At 58.0% G+C, this 26,529-nt stretch overlaps 1 protein-coding gene across 1 annotated transcript; it reads right to left on the minus strand.

Annotated features, from left to right (window-relative positions):
- Positions 1–709: 709 nt before the first annotated feature.
- Positions 710–26,529, minus strand: CCM2 (CCM2 scaffold protein). Its single transcript, XM_025853071.2, is given in 11 exon segments — positions 710–1,140; positions 2,004–2,142; positions 2,364–2,502; positions 2,641–2,698; positions 3,747–3,882; positions 5,032–5,168; positions 8,035–8,218; positions 8,671–8,754; positions 20,615–20,788; positions 26,411–26,433; positions 26,436–26,529. Coding segments are annotated over 11 exon segments (1,410 nt in total). The 5' UTR covers positions 26,491–26,529; the 3' UTR covers positions 710–859.

Below are 26,529 nucleotides of genomic sequence, written 5' to 3' on the forward strand. Positions count from 1 at the left end.
TCCGCGGCCCTGGGCCGACCACCAGCTCCCGGACGGCGCAGGCCGGAACCAAGTCTGAGAGCCCTCCTCCCATCCTGACCTGCCGCTGGCCAGGAAGCAGACCCCCGCCTGGCCCCCACACGGCCTCTGTCCTCCCTCTCCAGGACCCCAGCACCCACCCTGCTCAGCCTGGGGCTTCCCACACGTGCTGTCGGGGGTCTCCCAGGGCAGAGACCTTCTAGGTGAGGAGGGGCGTCTCCAGGGCCACCCCCACTGCCTCCCCATGTGCCAAGGGCAGGGGAGGGGCCCAGCCCAGGGAAGGCCTAGAACACAGTGCCCGCCCCCCAAGCCCCCTGGAGACCGGGACCCTGGGCTTCAAGATGACAGGCTCTCGGGGTGGTGGGTGGGGGTGGTGAGGGTGAGGGTTTGCAGGGGAGACCACCTGTGGTGGCAGTGAGACCGAGGACTGGGGCACTCGGGTGAGGGCAAGGGGGGCAGGCGCCACGCTCGGGAACCCAGAGCCCGCTCCCAACAGCGAGGACCTGCGCTTGCACCAGCGCCCAGGCCCCCTGCTGCCCCAACCCCACGTCCACGAAGCAAAAGCCCCAATCCCGTCCTCCCGGTCTGCGACGAGCACCGACAGGCAGCCGGCCCCCAGGCCACAGCGCCCGGCCCGTCGTGCGGGCCCGGCTCCCCCACCGCGAGACCAGAAGCACGCTGGGACCAGAGATGAATTATTCACATCGCAGGAAACTTCTTTGAAGGTCTCTGAGAGTTTCGACAGGAACGTCGTGTGCAAAACTGAAAGGACCCCCAGGACCCCTCCTGGGCACCGGCGCCCCGGGGCCAGCCCTTCACAGTCGCGGGCGCACGGGCGCCGTCAGGCCGAGTCGCGGTCCATGCTGCAGCCCAGAGCCTCGATGTCGTTGCTGATGTCCGAAAGCATACGGTCCCACTCGTCCCCTTCCGAGGGCACAGACTGGTCGTCGGAGCTGCCCGCGGCCCTGTTCCCGGTACAGGCGGAGGCGGAGGTGGAGCTCAGGGCCCGCCGGTACCTGCCAAAACTGTCGGTGATGATACCGCGGCCGTCCTTCACCCCGATGGTCTCGAGGAAGTTCTCGAAGTGCTGGCTGTCCTTCTCCGGGATGAAAGGCCGCAGACCTGTGGACACGGGGTGTGCCTGACGCCAGGCCTCCGGCGGGGAGCACAAGCCTCTGCCCGCCCCGGCCGCCCCGCGTCCAGCCCCGTCCGAGGGGCACCGCAGGCCCGTGCAGGTCCCGGGTCTGCGGCGGGCGGCTGGCCCCATCTCCCTCCCTCGGGCCGGGTGGAAGCGCACCCACAGGCCTCCAGGTGCAGAACGGGGGCGAGGGGGGCAGGCCGGCCTGAGGAGCACCACCCACTTCTGTAAGAATAAGCCAGAAAGGAACACGGAGCTGGGGGCTGGGGGCTGGGGGCTGAGGCCGCAGCCCTGGCCGCATGGCTGACCCCGGCGGGGAGGCCACAGGGTCGGCAAGAGCTCAGACTGCACGCAGCAGGCCAGGCCTCCGGCCCTACATCCCCCGTGAGTGGAGAGGCCCTCAGTGGCTGCTGACAAGGGTATAACCCAGGCCCCCCCTGGATGGTGGGGGCAGAGCCCGGGAGCCTCCACTGGCCCCCATCAACCAGCCGGGTTCTCTAGGGTCAGCACGGCGGGAGACATGGCCACACTGTCATCCCTGAGGGCGTGGGCAGGTGCGCAGGGCCCCGACCACCCTGCCCACCCAGCTCTGAGGGCCGGCATCTCTGCAAAGGCTGGTCCTTCTCCCCAGAAACGGGATCCGCTTCCCGTGTGCAAACTCCTCGTCACCCACCAAAACCCACTCGAGCGCCGAGCCCCTGAGGAGCCCCACCCTGGCCCCCACTCCAGGGCGAGCAGCTCCTGGCTTCCCCTCAGTCTGGCTCCCACGGGCAGGTCCCACCAGTCGCTGGCAAGGGCCCTCGGCGGCGGGGCCCCCACGCTGCGGCCGCACGCCCGCGGGGCTCACCGAGCAGCAGGAACTTGCGGCTGTCCCCGTACAGCTGCCGCAGGTTGATGCAGAACTCGTGCACGGACGCCCCGTCGCGGTAGTCGTGCAGCAGTGCAGCGAACTGCTGGATCTCCTGGGAGGACAGCTTGGTGCGCAGCTAACCCGCAGCGGGGCAGGGGTGCGGCGGTGAGCGGCGCCGCCGCCACCCCTCACCTCACCCGCAGCGCCCCCAGGGAGTGCGCCCGCAAGGAGCCCGGGGCACGGGCGCGCGGACGGAACCACGTGACGTTCAGCAGCGAGGTTTAGGGGGGTCCGCTGAGCAGCCCGCGCCCCAGCCCCGCCGCGCGCCCCCCCCACCGCCCCCCAGGGGGGGCGCACCGTCAGCATGTAGTCCTGCAGCAGCTCGGTGGCCGTGGCGCTCAGCTCGCTCTCGCTGACCATCTTGGCGTGGGGCGCCGTCTGCGTACAGAAGGACAAGGGCGAGACGCCGCCCGCGTGCGCACACTCGGGGAAGGAGCTGCAAGAACAGGAGCCGTGGGCACGCGGCTCCCGGGCTCCACGTCGCACCCGCGCCCCGCGCCCCCCTGCGAACGCGCACTTCCGGCCAGGGGCGCCCAGTGGGGGCGTGGGGGCGGCCAGCGGGCGGGGTACTCACAAAGTGCCGGCTTCCGTCTCGTACGGCTCCTTCACGTCCACCTTGGTGGAAGAGTCGTCTGTACAGGGTGCGGACACATGGGGCTTCCGGTTACATGGGCAGGGGTACAGAGTCCCAGGGCCCAGCACCCCACGAGACGTGGGCCCTGGCGGGGGCACCTCCTTCTTGGGCAGAGCCACCGGCCCCCCCCCCGGGGGGGGCGAGCAACCACACCGGCTCCTCCTGGGGGGGTCTCGACCGGCACCACCCGTCGCAGGTGTGGGCCTGAGCGCAATGCTCCGGGCTTCGGAGGACGCACCAAACGGGGGGCTGAAGAGCGCTCCCCGAGGGCCAAGGATAGCACAAGCGGGACTTGTGGCTGCCGCATGGCATCCTGGGGCCCGGGTTACTCTCTCCTGTGCCCGCTTTAGACGAGGAGTGGGATCCCAGAGGCCGGACAACTTGCCCAACCACAAGGGGCTGGCCGAGGGCAGGAGCCATGGTCAGAGGCGGGGCTGACCCCCAGCCTGGACCCGGTGGGCTCCACGCAGGCAGGGAGGCGGGACCCCCCGCATGCCTGAGCCCCTGGCACCAGCAAAGAGCCCGGGACACCGCAGCTACTCAGGAAACACTGGATGGGTGACCTAAGGTCCACGTGACACAGACCGTGAGGGACACGGACACCATCCCGCACAATGCTGAGCTCTGAGAGAAGCGGCTGGGAAGTGCAGAGTCGGGGAGCGGTGCGAGGAGCAGGGGGCGCTCCTGGCGGGTGGAACACCGGGCTATGTGAGCCGCCTGCCGAAAATGCTCCGCAGATACAGCAGAGGGGGTGGCCTCCATGTGCTCCCCCCACCGCAGCCCAAGAGCTGTGAGGTCTGGGGGTTCCTCCCCACACACACCCCCTCCAGCCCCAGGCCCTCTGTTCTGAGGCAGGTGAAGGGACTTCAGCTGAGAAGGCGTTCCCTGCCCCGCCCCCGACGTGGTGCAGGAAGCCACCGGGCTCCCGGGGCAGGGGACATGTCTGCCTGCAGGTAGACGTTGGCAGTGGAGTCTGGGAACGAGGCATTGGTGCAGAGCCACAGGGACGGGGACAGCAGCACCACTGCCCACCCACGCTCACGTACCGCTGTGAAGGGACAGGTGGTGGGTGGGTGTTGAGGCCCCATCGAATATGGCTCTGTCCAGAAAGTCGATCGTGGACTCTGTGTACACAATCTGGAAGACCTGCCCCAGCAGAGAACACAGCTCCTCCGCAGCGACCTGCCGTGGGGACAAAGCTGGACCCTCCTGGGCAGCGTGCCGGCCACCTGGCTCCTCACATGCCCGGCTGCCCGACGGGGCCACATGGGGACCAGCTCACGTCCAGGCGGCTCTCTGGACCCGAGGGGGCCAGGTGTGCCAGTCAGCTGCCAGCCCTCCTGTCACCCCCCACCTGGCCCACCAACACCCTGCCCACGCTGCTGCCCCAGGCTCAGGGACAACACTCCCAGCACGGGACACGGCTTCACACGCGTGCTGCTAAGGCAGGGTCCCCTCTGGGGCGGTTCTGCCCCCGGACACGGGACAGTGACCAGAGGGGCCTGCGGTGGGGACAGGCCAGGGAGGCAGCCCCATGAGGAAGAACTGGCTAGAAGGTGAGCAGAGCCAAGGAGGGGCACTGATCAAAGGGTCCCCAAGGCAGGGGGTCCCCACTGCAGTCTTACAGACACAGAAACTACACACAAGGTGACCAAGGAGCTCCTGGAGGCTGGCAGCCCTTGGGTAGCTGAGGGGGCCCCAAGCCCTAACTTGCCACTCCCAGGGCACAGCTTGGGGTGCAGAAGACCACCACCCCCATCAGCGCTGGGGAAAGGGTGAGGCCCCTGGAAGAGAAGGAACACAGCCTGAAGGCACCAGACTCAGTGAGCCGGACAGGGGCCTAAGCAGGGCCTAAGCATGTTGAGGGCGGGGTCTGGGGAGGGGGGAGGGGCCTGGGTGGGAGGGGCCTAGGTAGGAATATGAGAGGAGCCTGGGTAGGGGGTACGGGAGGGGCCTGGGGTGGGAGGGGCCTAAGTCAGGATAGGAGGAGCCTGGGTGGGGTATGGGAGGGGCCTGGGGTGGGAGGGGCCTAGGTCGGGATAGGAGCGTGGGTCAGGCTGTGGGAGGAGCCTAGTGGTATGGGAGGGGCCTGGTGTGGGAGGAGCCTAAGTCGGGATAGGAGGAGCGTGGGTCAGGTTGTGGGAGGAGCCTGGTGGTATGGGAGGGGCCTAGGTCAGGATAGGAGGGGCCTGGGTCAGATTGTGGGAAGAGCCTGGGTCAGGGTGTGGGAGTGGCCTGGGTTGGGGAGGTGGGAGGGGCCTGGGCTGGTTGTGGGCAGGATAGGGGCGAGGTATCGGTGGGCTTGAGTCCCAGGTCCCACCCTCTACTCACCTTGCTCTCTGTGGCTAGGATTACCAGGCAGCAGGCCTCCACAGGCCCCACTCCGCTCTCTGACAGGGAGACTGCGGTGAGGCCTCTGGAACTTTCTGCACACAGACTCTGGCTGGGGGAGATGCCAGGGTCCTGGGCTGAGAAGTCAACAGCGCAACAGGTTAGAGCAGGTGTGGGAGCTTGACAGCAGGCTCTAGGCAGGCCCCACCTGGCTCAGGTAAGGGACAGGCGTGCCCCCTGCCCCACCTTCTCAGCTAAGCTGCCCCCATCCTCACACTCTGCAGCGGCTGCTCTGGCCACTGCTGAGAACTACCACCCCACAGGGCCCTCAAGCATCCCTGCCACAGATGATGCTAGTGTCTTGGGCTGAGATGTGAAATGGCCAATATTTAGCTGCTTTTGGTCTACACACAAGATGGTATTCCCAGGGTTCCACTCACAGGAACCACGGGCATGAACACAATCCTGACAGATGGGGACACTGAGGTGTGGGGGCCCAAGGGCGTGAGAGGGGCAGAGTCCAGGAGGGGATGTGGACTCCGGTCCACGTTTCTAACACTCCGCCCACCACCTCGTCAGACAAAGGTCCCAGGGCACGGACGCACGGGGCAACTCCCAGCCCGCCCAGGGCAGGGAGGGAGGCCCCGGCCCTGGGAAGTACGAGCACACCGGCACAGCTGACCGGGGAGCAGGAGCTGGAAGTGAAGCTCACATTCCCCCTGATGCTGGGGTATCTCCGGACAGGCCCACGCCAGCACGGAGGGCACCTGAAGCTCAGATGTGGCTGGGAGCCGGGAACCAGGCAGAAGCCACACTCGGGACGGGCGTGCCCGCAGAGCCCGGGGCCTGGCACCCCGTGAGCCCCACGAACACCGCCGTCAGACCCCAGGACTGCACCGCCCCACGGCGGCCACAGGCCATAGGCCCTGAGCACATGAAATGTGGCAAGTCCACACGGTGCCGTGTGCGGGGTGCAGACTACACACAGGGTCTCAGGCGAAGTACAAAGAAGACAGGGCACACCTTGTTAATAACGGTCATGCTGGTTATGCATGGGCGCCATATTGGTATGCATGGGTATGAAGGACTGAATAAAATACATTCTTAACACTGACTTCACTTGCTTCCTTTTACTCCCTTTACTGTGGCCACTAGAACATTTTAAGGAGCTCTGCGGCCCCCAGCATTGTCTGACGTGGGCATTCCCGGTCGTAGTCCTGCAGGCTGTCCTCACAGCTCTGGCTTCAGATCCCCCATCTGCCGTCCGACACCCGCAGAAACACCCTCCGTGTCTGCACAGTCTGCCCCGCCCGGCTGCGCCCGGACATCGGGTCACCTGCCCTCCAAGCAATGCCCACCACATGGAGCCCCTGCAGCCAAACCCGGACCCCACACACCCACCCCCCACACACTGCCCCAGGCACCGACGTAGCCTGGCCCGCAGAGGTGCACACACGTGCTGCGCGTGGTAGGCACTTAATACACATGAGCCGTCACGGCCAGCACACTAGGACCCCTACGTGCCGGATCCCATACACAGCATGCTGGGGCCACTCAGACGCGCAGGCTCATGGTCTCCGGACCATCTGCTAAAATGAGGAGGATACCAGGACACAGGGATTCCTTCTCTTCCTTTAACTCAAAAGCTCTCAAAGCTCTGGGTCCCGGTTCCCATCTCATTTTGCAAAGCATCTCCTACAGAGCTCATTCTCTCCCTCGCAAAAAACCTGTTACCCCTTTCTTAGCAAACTGCTCTAATGATAACACTGATACGTGTCCCACCACACAACAAACCAGGGGGGGCCCAGCTACCCACCCACCAGCTTCCACAGCTGCAGGCGCTGGTCAGAGGTCAGTCTTCCCGTTTCTTTTTGTCCCTCAGGATGCCCCAGACCTCGGGCCTCCTGCGGGACCATCCGCCCCCAGGTAGGCAATGGCAGGAGCCCTGATGAAGCCACTTCCCAGGCTGCCGGCCCCGCCACCACCCCACTGGGCCCCCCGCCAGTCACTCAACCTCTCTGCTCTGCTACTCCATTTGTAAAGTGGGAGAACACGGTCCTCCTCACCGCTGAGCTGGAGGTTACACCAGGTAATCCACGTCCCAGGCTTTCTGCTAGTTTGGGCCATTTTTTTTTACATTAGAACGGTTACATAGGAGCACCTTTGTGTTGTTCAAACTAAAGTAATGCCCATCATTCAACAGTAGATGTTCACCAAAGGGAAATGAGGGATAAGCAGAGAACAGAGGGGTGTGGGTGGGCCCGCAGCATCCCTACCGGATCTGTGCCGTGAGAGCCCCCCAAGCTCAAGGGGTCACGTGAGGAGGCTCACCAGGGCCTGGCTCTTAAGAAAATCTCTCGGATCTGCCATGAACTGCTGACCTCAGGCGGAAAAACAAGTTTCCCTCTGCACTGCCTGAGCCCCCCTTGGCCCCCGCCACGGGCCCTTTGGAAATGAATGGCTTCAGGACCCTATCCGGCTCCAGAACACCCAAAGGAGCCTGCGACAAGCTCAGTACTGCAGCGCCAACCTCAGAACCCCACCCGGAGGGGCATGATGTCTCTCCTCGTGTCTCAGTGACTTGATACCAGGCAGCGGCTGTGGCAGTGGGGGGGGGGGGGGGGGTCATCTGGGGGGCCCGGGCGGGGGGGCGGGGCTCCCAACCCCGGGGGGGGGAGGTGGGGCGGATGCAGGGGGCTGGGGGCCAGTGCCTGGTTTAAGGTTGCTCCTGACTCTCTTACGAGGACATGCTCAGGACGTCTCTCGGACCAGGAGCTCCACAATGGTCCGGTCTCTCTGTACCCAGCTTTGGGAAGCCTGTGGCCAAAGGCAGGGCCCACATGTTGGTGGGGCTGAGCGAAGGCCACCTCTCAGGTGGCAGCTGACCCAATGCTGGAGAAACAGTGTCCAGAGCTCCGCTAAATTCCCAGACTCACTCCTGAGAACAAAGATGTGGGCTGTTCCTGCCAAGGACCCCTGACCCCGACCCCCCCGGGTCCATACCTGTCTTCAGGACCACCAGGTGTGAGGCGTCATCCCGCACGTAGGACACAGCAGCGATGTCATGGATGGGGACCCTGAGGATGGTGTCCTCCCCGTCCCGCCAGGCCAGCTTGACGTTGTAGGCAGACAGGCTGATCACAGCATCATGCTCCTGGGTCAACTGTCCAGGGAGTTGGTGGGCTCTCTGGAAGGGATGCAGCGCATCAGAAATGCAGGCCCGCCATGGCCCCCGGGAACCCTGCACCGTGCGCAGGCCAGCACTCTCCCTATGCCCTGCCACGCCTGCTCCAGGAGCTCTGTTGCTTCTAGAGCTGCTCTGATTCAGACCTGTGGTGTGTGCTTTACATATCTGGAAAATGTGAATTCTGAAAACAGCCCAAAACCACAAGGAGCAAAGCCTAGAGAATCAAGTTCACGTTCAGACAGGCTCAGTCTTCATGGCCCAAGAGCCAAGCACACCTATGTTATGACGGGACAGGGTCCTCCCTCCCAGCCGTGAAGGTCCAGTGGCAGAGGACCAAGAGCCGGTGTCAGGCTACGAGGGTCCGAGGTCAGAGTTGGGAGCTGGAGCAGACTGAGGGTCAGAGGTTGGGGTTAGGAGGTATCACAGGCCAGGGGGCAGAAGGATGGGGTTACCTTTGCATTGTCTATGAAATGCAGGATTTCGGTCCTACTGGAGGGATTCAGGTATCCTGGTATGGACGTTAACTGACCTAAGTACTGCAAGAAAGTGAGGAGAGAAGCTGCCATGAGAAAGGGAAGATCAGCCCAGACCATCGTGGACACACAGAGAACACGGCTTGGCTTCCGCCTTCCATCACCAGGCCCGCTGGCCTGGCTGCGGGGGGTGGGGGGCCCCTCCGCTAGGAAGTGTGCTCTGAATTCTTGGAGCAGTCTCTACTGGCTCAGGAGACGCTCCCATACTTGCCAATGTACCGCACTATGAGGACTGTTATCCGTAACAGGGGCCCTTCCTCAAGCGAACTAGTTCTGCCAGGGACGGAAATACCCAGCTCCTGCCTAAAGGGGGAAACAGCGAGAAGCACGTGTGGCCGTCACAGTCCAGGGGCATAGGCTCCCTGGAGGAACCGAGACACACTGACCACAGGACGGGAGAGCGCACCCCTCCCCACGGTCATCCTCCAGCCAGGTAAGCCCACGGCCTCACGCGGAAGGCCCATCCACCGCCATTCCTGTTACCCCATGCATCATGTCCAGCTGACGACAAGGCATGCCAAAAGCTGAAAACGCCATCTGAACAGGCAGGGCAAGCACCAGAACCAGACACAGACATGGCAGGGCTGTTCTCAGGCGTCACCAGACCCAAAGTTTAAAGCAGTGCGACTGGGGATGCCTGTGGGGCTCAGTCAGTTCGGCGTCTGCCTTCGGCTCAGGTCATGATCCCAGGGTCCTGGGATGGAGCCCCACATCAGGCTCCCTGCTCGGCGGGGAGTCTACTTCTCTCTCTGCCCCTCCCCACCCCTGCTCATTCTCTTTCTCTCTCGCAAAAATAAATAAAAATACTCTAAAAAGAAAAAGAATGATATTGGACTTTTCTTCAGAAACTATGTAAGCACGAGAGGAATGAAACACTCAAGCATTGATAGAAACCCACCAACCTGCAATTCGGTATCCAGTGAACCAGTCCTTCAAGCAAAGGAGAAATAAAAACTTTCTCCCACAAACAAAATTTGAGGGATTTTAAGATTTATTTATATTTATTTGAGAGAGAACACGAGCATGCACACACACTCTTGATCTCAGGGTTGTGAGTTCAAGCCCCATGTGGGGCACAGAGCTTACTAAAAATGTTTTAATTTTTTTAATTTAAAAACATTTTTTTAGGTTTTATTTAAGTAATCTCTGCACCCCACATGGGGCTCAAACTCATGACCCTGAGATCAAGAGTCATACGTTCTACCAACTGAGCCAGCTAGGTGCCCCTAAAAAAAATTTTTGTTAATTCAAGACCCAACTACATGTTGCCCACAGGAAACCCACTTTAAAGAGGGACCTTACTTAATGAAAAGAGTTCTCTGAGATGTGACAATCCTTCACATGTATGTACCTAACAACAGAGCATCAAAATACACGAGGCAAAGACTGATAAAACTGCAAGGAGAAATAAATGAATCCACAATTGCAATTGGAGACTTTAAAACACCTCTCTCTATCAGAAATGGACAAACCCAGCAGGCAGAAAATCAGTGAGGACACAGGTGAACTCAACACCCTCAACCAACAGGATATAATTGATATCTATAGGCTACTTCATCCCATAGCTGCAGAATACACATTCTTCTTAAGCTCACATGAACGTTCACCAAGAAACAGCACATTCTGGGCCATAAAACACACCTTAACAAATTTAAAAGACTAGAAACCATACACAGTGTGTTCTCAAATCACAGTGGAATTCTTTGAAAGTCACAACTATAGGGGCACCGAGGTGGCTCAGATGGTTAAGCATCTGCCTTTGGCTCAGATCGTGATCCCAGGGTCTTGGGGTAGAGCCCCTCGTCAGTCTCCCTGCTCGGCAGGGAGCCTGCTTCTCCCTCTCCCTCTACTGTTCCTCCTGTTTGTGCTCTCTTGCTCTCTCTGCCAAATAAATAAATAAAATCTTTAGGGGAGCCTGGGTGGCTCAGTCAGTTGGGCATCTGCCTTCAGCTTGGGTCATGATCCCAGGGTCCTGGGATCGAGCCCCATGTCGGGCTCCCTGCTCAACGGGGAGCCTGAATAGATAAATAATATTTTTTTAAAAACCCATTATCAGAAGTTTGCTTTCATGAATATAAAATCAGAAAGAAAAAGAAAGAAAGGAAGAAAGACACAACTATCAAAATACACATTAAAAAATGGATAATCTGAGTAGGCATATGATCTATTAAAGAAATTGAATTAATAACCTCCTAAAACAGAAAGCACCAGGCCTAGACAGGTTCAGGGGTAAATTCTACCACACACTAAAGGAAGAAATGATACCAAGTCTCTATAATCTCTTCCAGAAAATAAAAACAGAGAAAATATCCTAACCTATTCCATGAGGTAGCATGACCCTAGTATCAAAATCAAAGATACTACTACAAGAAAGGAAAAACTACAGATCGATATTTCTCATAAACATAAATCCTCAACAAAATATTAGCAAATCAAATCCAACAGGTATAAAGATATTTATACAAAGATAATAAATATGCACGACGACCAAGTTGTATTCACCCCAGGTAGGCAAGGCTGATTCAAAATTCAGAAATAAATTAATGTAATCCATCACACATCAACAGTCTAAAGAAGAGAAATCATATGATCAGATCAACAGACGCAGAAAAAGCATCCGACAACATCCAACACCCATTCATGACAAAAACTCTCATCAAACGAGGAACAGAAAGAAACTTCCTCAAAGTGATACAGAACAGGTAAAAATACCTACAGCTAACGTCCTAATTAACAAGTGAGATGCTTGAAGATTGCTTAAGATCAGGAGTAATACAAGGATGTCCTCTCTCACCACTGCTTTTCCTTTTTTTTAAGATTTATTTATTTGAGAGCGAGAATGAGAGAGAGAGAGCACATGAGAGGGGGGAGGGTCAGAGGGAGAAGCAGACTCCCTGCTGAGCAGGGAGCCCGATGTGGGACCCGATCCCAGGACTCCGGGATCATGACCTGAGCCGAAGGCAGTCGCTTAACCGACTGAGCCACCCAGGCGCCCATCGCACCACTGCTTTTCAAACACTGTATCAGAAGTCCTAGCTAATGCAATGAGACAAGAAAAAGAAATAAAAGGGATTGGAAAGGAAGAAATCAAGCTGTGTTTATTTGCAGATGCTCTCTCTGACTGAGGAACCAAACAGGCAGGTCATTCTGGGGATTACCAAGTGCAAGTAAGGTAAACACAGTGGCCCAAGTTGGTCGGCCCAGGGCTGTGCCAGGCAATCAATTGCCCGCTCACACAGAAGAGGAGCTGGCTGCAGTGCACCCAGAACACAGCGGCAGGTACAAGTCAAGCGGCTGAAACTTCAGGAAAGCTGCTTTCAACAACTATCCGTGTGGGCTGGGCAGCTCTGTAGGAGACATACACTCATTCTGAAAAGTTTTATATTTCACCCTCTCGAAGTTGGGGGCTAGGGAGAGGAAATAAAGCTAAACTGTGCATTGGTTTCCCCACCCTCTCTAGGGCTGAGAATCTCCCTCTTAAAGAGCAGTTTGAGAATAAATAAGCAGCCCATGTAACCACTGGCTCAGAGTTAGCTTCTCACCAATGAACATTCCAGTACATTTCCACAGAGCTGCAGCTGGCCAGTGCCTTTCCATCTGCTTCTTATGCGTGTGTGTAAACCAAATGCAAATGCCTGTTTACATCGATGAGTATTAAATTTCATCTATTCTCACAGTTCCTCATTTCAAACTTACTACAAAGCTATAACCAAACAATATGGTACTGGTAGAAGGAGAGACATACAGACCGATGAAACAAAACACAGTCCAGAAAGAAACCCTCACATACATGGTCAGTTGATTTTTGACAAGGCAGCAAAGACCATCAATAGGGAAAGGACAGTCTTTTCAACAAATGGTGCTGGGAAAACTAGAGTTCCACACAGAGAAGAATGAAGTTGGTCTCTTACCTCACACCACATACAAAAATTAATTCAAATGGATCAAACACCTAAATGTAAGACCTAAAGCTCTGAAGAGTCTTAGAAGAAAACAGAGAAACAACTTCATGACACTGGATTTGGCAATGATTTTTTGGTTATGACCCCAAAAGCACAGGCAATAAAAGAAAACAGATAAATTGGACCTCCCCAAAATTAAAAACATTTGTGCATCAAAGACCATAATCAGTAAAGTGCGATGACAAGCAACCAATGGGAGCCGGTATTCGCAACCGTACGTCTGATAAGCAGTTAATATCCAGAATATATAAAGAACTCCTATAACTCAACAACCAAAAACTATACAACCTGTTTAAAAAATAGGCAAAGGACTTAAAACGGACATTTTTCTGAAGAAAACATACAGATGGCCAATAAGCACATGAAAAGATGCTCAACAGCACTAGTCATTAGGGAGATGCAAATCAAAGCCACAACGAGAGACTACTTCACACACCCATTCCGATGGCTCCTATCAAAACAGAAAATAAGGGGCGCCTGGGTGGCTCAGTCATTAAGCGTCTGCCTTCGGCTCAGGTCATGATCCGGGGTCCTGAGATCGAGCCCCGCATCGGGCTCCCTGCTCCCCGGGAAGCCTGCTTCTCCCTCTCCCTCTCCCCCTGCTTGTGTTCCCTCTCTCGCTGTGTCTCTGTCAAATAAATAAAAAAAAATCTTTAAAAAAAAAAAAACTGAAAAAAGAATCACTGTATGACCCAGCAATTCCACTTCTGGGTAGACACCTAAAAAAACTGAAAGCAGGATCTCAAAGAAATCACCCACATTCACAGCAGTGTCATTCCTAATAACCAGAACATGGAAGCAACCCAGTGTCCATCGATGGATGAGTGGCGAAACCAACTGTGGTCCAACCACGCAGTGGAACGTGACTCAGCCTTGGAACGGGAAGGGAATCCTGCAGTGTGCCATGGCAGGGATGGACCTTGAGGACATTATGCAAGTGAAATAAGCCTGTCGCAAAAAGACAAATACTGTATGATTCCACTTATACGAGGTGAGCAGGGGGTGTCTGTTGTGGTTTTTTTTTATTGTTGTTGTTGTTTTATTTTTGTGGAAGCACCTGTTGTTTAGAACTGCCAAAGTATACGTTCAGCAGTGTGCCCAGGTTTAAAGGTGTAAATGGGACAAAATAAATTGTGAAAAGAAGTGGAGTTGACTGAAAACTACAGTTGTAATAAGTCTTCCACTTTTTATAGGATTTTTGAGCACAGAATTATGCAAATATTTTAACGTTTATTAATGTTTACAGTGGAATTGTGAATAAGTTTTCAGTGGACTATCTTATCCCTTGACAAAAATATTTTGTCTTTTTCCCATGTAATTTCAGAGTGCTCAGCCTCCCACTAGAGCGGTGGCTAGCAGGGGCTGGGGGAGGGGGAGTTTTTGTGTTGGGAGAGCTTCAGGTTTACGACAGGAAAAGAGTTACAGACAGAGGCGGATGGGTGATGCCCACCCAACAGCACGAACGTACTTAATGCTCCCAACTGTGCACGTTAAGATGGGAAACTTTGTTACATGTATTGTCACAAGGAAGCAAGGGGCGCTTGGGTGGCTCAGGTGGCTACGCCTCCGGCTCTTGATCTCAGGGTCATGAGTTCAAGCCTCACGCCGGGCTCACGCTGGGCATGTAACCTACTTGACAAGAACAGTAAAGCAAAAGCAGAGACTGAACACATACTTGTGCCTCCACGGTCACAGTCACAATAGTCAAAAACTACGGAAACGTTGCCACGCTCAGTGATGGATGAACGATCAGTGAAATGGGGGTATGTATACACCAGAGTCGTGCTCAGTGTTAAAAAGAAAGTTCCAACACCTGCTGCAACAGGTGGGCGTGAGGTTGAGCGGAAAGGGAAAGAGCCAGTCACAGGACACACCGCGTGACTCTGCGTGCACGAGGTCCCCAGAGCGGTCAGATCCACAGAAAGAGCAGAGTGGGCGGTGCCAGGGGACGGGACGGGGGCTGGGGTTTCATGGGGACAGAGCTTCCGTTCGGGGAGATGAGAACGTTCTGGACATGGACGGTGGTGGCCGCACAACATGAGCGCGCTTAATGCCACAGAGCCGCACACTTAAATTAGTGGTCAAAATGGGTTAAAATGACAAATTTTGTCACGTGTATATATATATTTTTTTAAATATTTAATTTATTCATTTGACAGAGTGACAGCACACGAGCTGGGGGCAACGGCAGAGGCAGAGGGAGAAGCAGACTCCCGGCTGATCAGGGAGCCCGATGCGGGTCATGACCTGAGCTGAAGCCACCCAGGCGCCCCTGCCGTGTATATTTTACTGCAATAAAAAATTATCTTATTAGCTTTACTCAATTTCATTTGCTCACAACTTTTTGAACCCTAAGCAGCAGGCTCCTGTCTGTGAATGGTCACTCCCGATTTCAGTGCTTTGCGGAAAGGACAGTGCCCTGGTGCGCATGCGCAGGACTGCACGGGGACTGCCCCCACCGCGTGGCCTTGGGGGGGGGGTGATGTCACCCATCTCTTCCTTATCTCTTAGCGCCACCGCGCTGCAAACCCAGCTAGCACATCTCTGGAGAGGATCCTACTTCCTTCATAGGAAGGCGAGCCGCCATTCATTTGAGATTCGCTTCACGGTAACATAATTCTTGGTAAAACAACATTTTCATTGCAGCTGTCATCCTTGTTACAATTCCAGATAGGACAAGGTGTGCCTGCTGGACAGGGCTTACCACACCCGTCCCATTGTCCTGAAAGGTCCCCTAATGGACGCCCGCACCCCTACAAGGTCAGCAGCGGCTGGCCCACACCCCCCGCGGGGGAAATGGCGTGGGGCGCCGGCCGAGCAACAAATCACAGCACGTCAGGGGCAGAGCTACAGAGGGGTGAACGTGACGAAGCGTGAGAGGCCCCGAGGGGACGCGTGACTAGCAGTCACATCTGTCAATGGCTCCGGCATCGGCGAGGTGGGAGATGAGACAGTCAGACCGTCTCGGGCACCACTCACCCCACTGCCCTCCTGCCGCCGTACGGGGACCACAGCCGGCGCAGAGGCATGCTGGTGAACTCACGCTCCAGCTCCAAACACAGAAAGTGCTTCCAAAAATCACTGCCGACGGGACACAACAGAAGTCCATTTTTATACTGACCCCAAGGTGGCCCCCCGACAACATCCACCCACCAGTGGCCTCGGTCGGCAAGATCCCCGCAGCAGAGCGAGACCTGATGGAAGGAAGGGCAGGGTGTTCACACGGAGTCGGGGACACCAGGGCGGGTGCACAACTTCTCAACATGCCAGGCCTGCACAAGTGGCCATCCCCACTTGCTGGAAGACAGACGACACCACACAAACATACACACACAGCGGCCGTGGCAAACTGTGGGTGAAAGCTTGGAAAGGCTCAGAGGTGGGTCCACCCGTGTAAGACAGGGAACCCCACGCCGCTGCTCCCCCTGCTCCCTGGGAGGGCCGGGAAGACACCCTACTCTGGAGGACAAGCAGCTCCGAGAAGGTGCAGCTGACAGCAGGAGACGCTCACAGAACTGGGAGCGAGGGGGCAACAGACCCCGGGGAGCAGCGCCAGGCAGTGTGGCAGGAGCCGCAGGAGTGGCCGTGGAGGGGCAGTGGAGGGGCAGTGGGATGTGGCCTGCAGGGGCCACGGAGCCCACGGGAGCCACCTACTGCACACACGAGGACACCACCCAGTGCACGGCTCGGGCATAAAGGATCGATCCCTGACATGGGTCCCAGCCCCAAAAACGTGGCTGAAGGAGAGACGGAGCCCCAGGAGAAGGCACCTGCAGTGCCTGGCAGACACGCTGCAGAGATGCCCCCAGAGTCCCTGGAGGGAGGCTTGGAGACGGTGCCAGCACCCTGGGACCTGGGCGGCCCACAAGGTCCTGCCGGTACGGGGGCGCAGGGGCTGGGCCCAGATGTGCACACAGCACGTCCTCGGCAGCCAGACCCACGTCCCCCATGTAACAGGAGCAGGTGTACTTAGCAGCCTCTAGAATGCGGGAGCTACTGCCGTACAAAAGGCCACATGGCAGCCCCTGAAACTCATCCCGCTGCTGCCCCTGGCCACGGTTCCAAAGCAGGAACAGTGTCACTGCCAGTGGCCACAGCAGAGATGCAAGCTGCCCTCCTAACACTTACGTGGCGTGGGGATGGCGGGCTCCACCTCATGCCCAGCCTGGCTCTGCAGAACTGCTGGGCCGTGGCCGTGGCCGTGGCCGTGGCCATGGCCGTGGGAGGGAGCTAGACAGATTCTTTGTGAGAGAAGGTGAGCTCACGGGACAAACACATTCCTCTCCAAAGCCGCCAGGAGCCATTCCCATCCACCATCCGGGATGGAGCAAAGCACAGTCATGGTCCTACCCCAGAGCCGCGGGACCCTGTAGAGACATATGAGGCCCTCCCCGTTAGCTCAGCCCACGCGCAGCTGATGGAAGGCAGAGGCCAAGCTGGGCTCACCTAGCTGGGAACAGGCCAATGTACACAGTCCCCGTCCCAGGGGCAGACTCTGCGGCCCCAAAAGGCGCTGTCCCTCGAGGGGGCCAACCAGGCTCTGGGTGGCTGGTCAGCCCTGCAGAGGGAAATGCTCCTTCCTGGTGAGGACGGATGCACACTCCAGGAAGGGGTTTGCCTGTCCTGTGCCCGCAGCGTCTCGGCCAGCTCCAGTCCATCCCAAGTGAATTTTTGCACATACAGGTGTAGAGCGTGGGCTGAGGGTCACGTTTCCTCTGCGGGTGTCCAGCAGCTCCGGCACCGTGCTGAGACCGTCCCTCCCCTGTTAACGCTACATCTGCACCTTTGTCAAAATCCAGCGGGGCATGTCAGTGTGGGTGCTCTTCAGGCTCTCGACCCCATCCCGCTGACCTCCGCGTAGGTCCGTCTGCTGATACCGCATGAGAGCAGACGGCCTGGCTCCTCTTGTTTCCTCTTCAGCGATTCTGCTTCTTCTCCCTTTCCATATACATTTTAGTCATCTTCGGATCTACAGAAAGCTTGCTGGGATTTTGATAAGGATTGCATCGAGTGGCGCATGGGTCTGGGGATATGTGACACACTAACCTGGTTGAGTCCCCCACCCGCCAATGCGGCAGTTCCCCGACACGCAGATCCGTGCTTCCCTGCGCCCCTGTGTGCTCAGGAAATCCCATACACGTCGGGTTCCATTTGTACCTGTCTTTCTGTTTCTGAAGTAACTGTAAATGGTATTTCATTTTTAATTTTGGTGCCCACTTTGGACGCATATCGTGGCTCATACGCACATCCTGTTTTCCTGAATTTTTTCATCATGAATGGGTGCTGGATGTTTTTTCTCCATCAACCGATAAGACCCCTTGAGATTTCTACCTCGGCCTGTCGATGTGATGGCTTCCCTCTCGGGATCCCGAGCCAGCCCCGCGCCCCTTCAGAGTAAGTTCGCCCCTTCTCTTTCCAGAAGAGACTGTAGCACTGGCGTCCATTCCCTGAACACGGGAGGGAATCCTCCAGTGAGAGCAGGCGGGCCTGGAGATTACAGATGAGAGCCTGAGTGTCCTTAGTAGTCACAGAGCGACCCGAGCCAGCCATGCCGGCCCTCCAGACATAACGGGGGTGGGGGAGGCTCCTGAGGAGCTGGTGTGAGTGCTAGCAGGCCCTGCGGCTGCCGGCACCCCCTTCTGCTCGTGGATAAAGCACCGTTCTCCAGACCTTCTGGCTCTGCTCTTGACAAGTTTCACGGTGATGCATCGGTGTCAACTGCTCCGGGTTCGCCCTGCTTGCGGTACACTCCACTTCTTAAATTGCTGCATTGGTCTTTTGCCAAATGAGTGACATCTCGGACACAACTCCCTGGAACAGTTTCTCAGCCCCTCCAGCCAGGACTCCGACGACGCACGTGCTGGAAAGCGCTCTCTGGTCCCACGGCTGCCACCAAGGGGGCTGCTCTCTCCCACGGGTCATGGCGGGCATTCTGGCTCCCCTGCGACCCCACGGACACCCCAGTCCCACCCAGGTTCATCAGGGAAGAAAGTCCCTACTCCCAGCCTGGCCTCCTCTGGGGTGGGCGCTGGCCCCCGCCTGGCCTTGGCTGGCACCCCTTTGCTGGTCTTTTGTCCAGACAGAGTGGCTTTCATTGGGGTCTGTCCACACCTGTCTGTGTTTCTGGGTTGCCGGCCTCTTCGACTCCACACCTGGGATATGTGAGGACAAAGAGAAGCTGGGAGCCTCACCTAGAACCCCAGGTCCCTGTGGGTTTGCCTTGTGTCCACCTTGCAGAGGAGCTCAAGGTCGCTGCATGCTCAACATCCAGGATTGTAGCTGTGCCAAGTAAGAGGCCCAGGGAGAGGCACATATGTGCACCCCACCTTCTGGAAGCAGAAATCCCCAACTTTTATCTTTCGGGGTTTAATAGGGGCCACCTTTCCCCGCACCTGCCCTGTCCTCAGGCATGTTTCTGACTCTTCCCGGTTCTCCCCCAGCCTCTACCCAAACACATAAAAAACATCCTGTCCCCTCTCCCAGAGGCACTCGGGCCTGGTCCTGAGTCTCGCCAGGGCCTGGGCTCTTCCGCTGCACCCGGAATCCTCCTGGCTGCTTTCTGGGTGGAGCCCTGGCTCTGGACCCACGCCTCCGCCTTCATGTGTGTCCCGTGCTGTGAGGCAGCATGTCCTCCGGTGGCTCCCTGAGAACAGGGTCGGCCTGGTCACCGTGGCGGGACCCCTTCATCCTGCGAGGTCACACTCTGCGACAGGTCCCACATCACCGCCCGGAAGCCGCCTCTCCTCCTCCACCCCTGGGGGGCCTCCTGGGTCGACCCTACAACCTCCTTTTGCTCTGTCTCCCGCTAATTCCCTCTCTTCACCTTCCGGTCATTCTTTCTGGGTGCCTTTCCTGACTTCCGTTCAACCCTTCTAATGAACGCTTCAAGACACACATGGACGTACCTCCTGTTCCAAAAGCTCCCCTCTGCACCTCTTTATTTAGAAGTGGAGCCTGTTGCTTCAGAGTTCACGAGTCTGCTCTTACCTCCCCGAGGACGTTACATTCACCCCCACCCCGTTCCCTGCGTGGCTGTGGCCACATTCACACTTGCCTCTCGTGTTCGTCGCGGGCTCTATGTCCTTGAACGTGTATGGATCCGTGCTGCCCAACAGAAGCCACGCACACGGGCAGCATCACCAGCCGCAGCTGTGCTCAGGCTGGTGGGCGGTAACCCCAGCTTCCCCCTGAAAGCACCCTGGGGACCCGCGTGTGGGACAGGCGTTCTGGAGGCTTGGCAGGGAGAGGGGCAGGGGACTCTCCACTCCATACACAAGCTGGCTTCATGTGGTCTTCACTTGGGGTCACTCCAACCCTCCTCTGTGCCAGGTGGCCCCACGCCTGAGCCCCCCAGCCCCTGTCTCTGCCGGGGACACCACCCACCTCCCCTGTCACCTGATGGCCAGGCGAGAGCAGAAACCCCTCCAAGGACACCAACCACCCCACACCCTCCCAGGCCGGGGGTCGGCCTGGACCACTCTGCATCCTCTGAGAGCCCTCGGTACAGGCTGGCTCCGCGAACTCCGCTCCCTGACCTTCCCCGGCGCCCCCTCCAAGCGTAGGCACCATGCTCCTGACGGACTCCCCCCCCCCCGACCTCGAGGCCACAGCCCCTCACTCTGGCTCATTTTCACTCCAGCGTGTTTGGGGGCCGGGTGCGCCATGCTTATCCGCAGGTGCCTGCGCACAGGACTGGACAGGGTTTGGGAGACCCGCGCCCTCGGCCGTGACCACAACACGCGGAACATAAACACACACCCGCCCACGAGAGAAAGGAGGCGGCTGCTCCTACAGAAAGAGCTGGAAATGGGGCCAGCAGACAGGAACGTGGAGCGTGAGCAGTCACCTGCCACAGCAGTGCCGGCGTGTGGGCGGGCGGCACATCGGGCGGCCGGACTTACCTTCACCTCCTTCTCGATGTAGTCGCTCAGCAGTCTGTCGGGCTCCACGCGCTCAGGCAGGGACAGCGCCACAGTGTGCAGAGGGCGCCGCTCTGTCACCTTCTCATGGGCTTTCTTATCTCTACTCTTTTCACCTTTTAGGAATACTCGTTTAAACGGCGACACAATTCCAGGCTGCAGGCAGAAACGGCAAGGGTTGGAGGTCGTTATTCACGAAGGCTCCGCGCGGCCCCCACGGCGCACAAGCCAAAGTGGCTGAGCCACCACCACGGTCCCCATGCAAAGGGGCTGCGCGTGTGGCCCAGGGAGGACGGTACCGAGAATGCCAGCTGCGGTTGGGGGAGGGGCCGGTGCCACCTCGGGCACGCAGAGTGGGGGACCCATCCTCCACCGGCTCTCGACCACTCGGAAGGGCAAGGGCGCACTCTCCAGGCGAGTAATCTCGTGGCTCAGGAGAGGGCGGGAAGGGGGAGAATCCTCTCAGAAGACAGCAACGTAGCGCCACCCCAGCCCCTGGCTCCGGCAGGTCCCTTTGCTCCAGGACCCCAGAGCAGGCACCACGGCCTCAACAAAGGATACAGCTCATCAGCCAAGAGCCCAGCCACTGCCTGTGTCCACACCTGCGCTCCGCATGCCCTTCCCACCGCCAGGGCCTCACTGTCCCAGGGTGCTGACCACACTGGGCGATGCGCACAATGGAGGCTAATCCTCCCACCAAAGTAAACCAACAGAGCGTGAGCCAGGGGGCCCAGGAGCGGGCCTGGTGTCTCTTCCCTGGGACTCTGCCAGGGAGCCCCTCACCTGCCGTGGTCACCGCACACCAGCACATGGACAGATGCAGGCTCACTGCTTCCAGCCAACCCAAAGGAATGCAAACCAGAGAAAATGAGATGCCAACGCACGGCCTGGGCAGGGACCCCAAAGGGACCCAAAGTCCCCCTCAGACCAAAGAGGCAGCCCACCTGCCCAGACGGCCCGGCGCCTGACCGCAGCCAGGACCCACAGGCTCGGCTCGGACCCACGCTTACAGGAAAAACAGAGACAAGCTACATACCTCTGTCACTGAAAGGTCCTTATGAGTTTTTTCCTGCGCATGGGGAAGTTCAGCCAGAGGCCGAGTCCCACACAAACCAGTGCCATGACCTTTGAAGCCGTGAGGCTCCTCACCAACCCGTCAGCCTCACAGGCGGTGGGTAAACAGGTGTAATGACCCCCCACAAAGGCAGTCAAGGCCTCGGGGTCTCTCAGCACACGCTGCAGGGCCCACCTGCACCCACCAGCATACTCTGCTCTTCAGCGTCACCCCCCCCCCCCCCCCTAAGCCCCCCCCCCCCCCCCGCCTGGGAGCATCTCCTCCCTGACTTAGAGCACCCCTCCCCTCCCTGGAGCAGCACCCCACCCACACACCCTGGAGCACCTCCTGGTTCCCACTCCCACACCCCTCCATGGAGCCCCTCCAGGGTGAGTGGGCTAAGGCTGCCACCGAAGCTGGATGATGTCCCCGCGGAGCTTCACTTATTTATCTCTCTACTCTTCATTTTTCCAATTTTCCACCTCAGCAAGTTCTTTATGTAAGGATGAAAGCAGCTCCTGCCTACAGCTGTTCACGCTTCAGCTGAGACAAGATGCCCAGGGCCTCACAGGCACACGGACGCACTGAAGGAACGGAGCGTCTCCGAGGAGCCCGCCTGCCCCTGGGGTCTGTCCAGGCTCCGTTCTCTTCAACCCCTGGGAGTTTCAGCCCTGCACAATTTAGGGGTGTGGCCAAGAGTGGGGAGTACTCTGCGTGAAAGCCTGGGGCCTCAGAGCAGGTGGGCGCTGTGTGCGGCACACGCAAGGATTGGTGGTAAATGGTCACCTGCAATCGGCCAAACACCTACAGTATATTTTAAGTTAAAAATGACCCTGGGGGCACCTGGGTGGCTCGGTCGTTAAGCGTCTGCCTTCGGCTCAGGTCATGATCCCAGGATCCTGGGATCGAGCCCCACATCGGGCTCCCCCGCTCTGCGGGAGGACTGCTTCTCCCTCCCCCACTCCCCCTGCTTGTGTTCCCTCTCTCGCTGTGTCTCTCTCTGTCAAATAAATAAAAAAATCTTAAAAAAAGAAAAGAAAAGAAAATGACTCTGGAAATGTGGTAAAGCAAACACCATGTTTCACCAGCCCTACCCCAGGCAGGCAGGTCACGCGGGACTGGGGCTGCCTCTCTGGCCCGCACCCCGGTCAGCAGGGCCATTCCTGACCCCTGCCTTCTGTACACAGAGCACCTCCCAGTTCCTGTGACGGGTGCACGCCACCCCAGGACTCAGCGGGCACGTGCAAACCTTGACCCTCTCGAAACGTACGAGTCACAGAGATGCAGATATCTGTGCCCACACCATTTCTACCTGGCGACCCCACAAGGCTCACCCTCCCAGATCGTGAGCAGCCGGGGCACAGGCTGAGGGTAAGTCTGAACCCAGCGGCACACAGAGCTACTCACACGCGCTCTCCCACGTCTCTCCACCTCTGCTCCTGGGAGCAACAGGAAATCAACTCGGAGAGGACAGGTTTGCAAGGTCAGCCTCTGACCGTGAAGCCTACGCCAAATCACCAGATCCACAGATCGCACGCAACCCACGCCGCTCCTCTGTGCATGAGGTACAGCTCACAAAATTACAGTCAGCACACATGACTGGTCTGTGCTGGGAGGGACCCCGGGCCTCAGCCCTGCAGCCCACCCTGAAGACAGACCCTCTGCGGGTGGGTCAGCGGCCCCTGTGCGGCCCCTGCAGCGTGAGGAAACCTGGACAGCCCACTCCAGAGGCCTCCTACTGCCCAAGAGCCGCCACTCCCGAGGCAGAGCCCCACCCAGTCCTCCTCCACCACCACCCCTTGGGACCCCAGCACCTGGGGGAGGGGTAAGTGCTGGTCAGCGCACGTTCGGTGCCCACACTGGCCAGGCGTGGGGAAGGCCCCATGGGGGAACGAGACAGCTCCTAGGCCAAGAGGGCACAGTCAGGCCGGGAAATGAGCCCAAAGCAGGTGAACAGGCAGTGAACGCATGATGAAAACCTGCAGCCTCGGAGGTGTGCATTAGTGGCAACTGCCCTGCCTTTAAAGGTGTCACCGTGGCAACAAGGCACAAGCCCGTGAGGCACGGGGGGCGCCTGCCCTGCGGGCCCCATGCACAACCCGCCAGCCAAGCACGGCCCGGTGGGAACAGCTGGGAGCGCACCGCTTCCAGCCTCCGTGCGGAGCCCTGAATGCCCCGCACCACTGGCTTTTACCTTAGTGGTGCACGAGCTTTCCCAGAAAGTGGAACACTGAAACCACTGGGTAGAGAAACGGATCGTGGCAAAGCTGCCCCTTTCCACTGCCACCCGAGCTCGAGTCAGCGGCGAGTTCCCTGCCGGCTGCAGGAAGCAGGGCCCTCCGCCTCTCCAGACACACCGTGACCAAGAGGGCACTCCGGCTTTGGGAACGGACGTTGCTCTTGAACGTGAAAATGTAAAGTGAGGTTCTGGCTAAGAAAACACACGGAGAGACAATTCAGAATGTTCTGACCCAGAAGCAGGGTTCCCGAACGCGATCACAGATCCTTTAATTTCTGGAATATTCTGCAGATCAAGACGTTGAGTTTTAAAAGCATTTCTAGCGGTGCCAGCGCCCCTTCTTCGCTCAATAGGAATTTTTACTGACCGCTGATGTCCATCGTTATCACCAAAAGGATCTCATAATCCCTGACCCCAGAAGGCAAAGGACAAACTCAGCCTCCAGAAGGAGCACGATGCTGAGTACGATTTCCCTTCAAGAATGGAGCCCGGCACTGGGTGTGGCCTGGGGTCCACCTGAGCCTAAATCTTCTGTGAAGAGACAGGCCCTGAGGGTCCAGGTTCGGGGTGGGGGCAGGGATGCGGGGCTTCTGTGGCACAGAGAACACCTGCCGCTTCCACAACCAAGGGGAACTTTCTGGACTGGCTTGGAAACGAGCCCTAGGTCCTTACCTATTCTTACAATATCTTCCATTCCGTGCTTGAAACCACTTTTGAAGTTGGGGACCTAGAAGGTCACTCTTAAACACTCAGTCTGGCTGCTGAGCATTTCCCAGAGGAGGCCTTGACTTTGCCGGGCTGAAGCTCAGCTTCTCAGCTCACCTGGGGCGTCCGGTCTCTGAGCAAGTGTGTCTCCTACGTAAATTCTCGGAGGCTAACATCTCTGCCGGAGCATCTAACTGACAACGAGCAATGCATCTCTGAAAGAACCAGCACAACCACTCATGGGGCAGCAGTCTCCACTTGGAGACCGGAGTTAATCATAAGGCGACACACCAGCTGGCTATGTGTGCACAGCGCTAGGCTCGACGTGCCCTGCACGAGTCCCCAGCAGCCAGGAGACGAGGGACTGCGTGGAGCACCCTGAGCGCCTTGGTGCAGGTCCACACGTTCTCGAGGACGTATCTTACCCGATCCTTTAGTTAATACAAAACTGCCTCCGAACAAACACTTTCCAAGTGCAAGGCTGCGGGTGTCCTTAAGTCCAGCATTCAGCAAATGTCTAACAAGTGCTTGGTAGGTGCCCGACCCTGGGTTTGCAACGTGAGGGAGCCTCCGTCCCTCCCCAGGGCCCAGCTGACGGGCAGCTGCACACAGTGGTCAGGGCCGCGCAGGGCTGTTGTCAAGCCTGGGGGAGGCACCGAGGCCAGAGCAGCGGTCAGGCAAACAGCCTGCAGGCCCGTTTCAGCAGAAACCCGAGGCCATGGTTCTGTCCCGCTGGGCAAATCAGCAGGCGCACTCGGCACTGTGGCACATCCTCTCCCTCGAGCTTCTAGACACAGAGCACCTTCTTGCACACCCGTGCCGCAACACTGCCTACCTTTTTTTATTTTTCAGATTTTTAAGTCATTGCTACACCCCATGTGGGGCTCGAACTCACAACCCCGACATCAAGAATCACAGGCTCCTCCAACGGAGCCAGCCAGGCAACCCCACCCAGACTCACCCCCAGTGCTCATCTTAATATCAACTACCAGCACTCTCGGCTACGCGGGTCAACAGATGAGCTTTTAAAGAAATCTTCGGGGGCGCCTGGGTGGCTCAGTCGTTAAGCGACTGCCTTCGGCTCAGGTCATGATCCCGGGGTCCTGGGATCGAGCCCCGCATCGGGCTCCCTGCTCTGCGGGGAGCCTGCTTCTCCCTCTGACCCTCTCCCCTCTCGTGCTGTTTCTCTCTCTCTCGCTCTCTAATAAATAAATAAAATCTTAATAAAAAAAAAAAGAAATCTTTGGTACGAAGTGCCCACCAACAGGAAAAGAACCTGTTTGAGGGGCTAGAGGCCCAGGAGCAGCAGGACACAGCCGCGCCCTCCAGCCTTCCCCGGACTGCAAGGCCCCCACCTCTGGGCCCCGACGGCTTGCGCGGGGGGCACACGCACGGCGCCTTCTGTGGGGTCCTGGCACAGACAACATTCTGGATGTCTACCAGCATGGTGGGCTCTTTTTCTTCACCCTTTCCCTAAATCACATTCCTACTCAGATCCTGCGTCCTAACCAACCACATATCCACGTGAAACCTGCTCTTCCCCCGCAGATGGGAAACCTATAGGCCTCCTACTCCTTGGGTTAAGATGGGTGCACCCTCCTCATCTGTTCACCGACCGCCACCAGCCACCGCTTCTCAGACCCGGAAGCCAGCGGGAACCCTCCTCCCTTCTTCCCAAAGCGGGGATCGTGGGCCTGGGTCACCCTGGCTCATGAACACACCCCCAACAGGCCCACAGGCTCGTTCTGGCCGGCTCCTTCCCTGCTGGACTTGCACCTACCTCGTTCTCCATGGGGCACCCGCTGGAAAGTCTGAGGAGGAGCTCTGGTTCCTCCCCCTCTGTCGAAAGTTACTGTGCATTCTCCTCTGTTCACTTCTGATCTTGTTGAAAAATATGGT

This window comes from Callorhinus ursinus, unplaced genomic scaffold (assembly GCF_003265705.2).
Source record: "Callorhinus ursinus isolate GAN/ISIS: 27379988/994484 unplaced genomic scaffold, GSC_fseal_2.0 scaffold60, whole genome shotgun sequence".
NCBI lineage: Eukaryota > Metazoa > Chordata > Mammalia > Carnivora > Otariidae > Callorhinus > Callorhinus ursinus.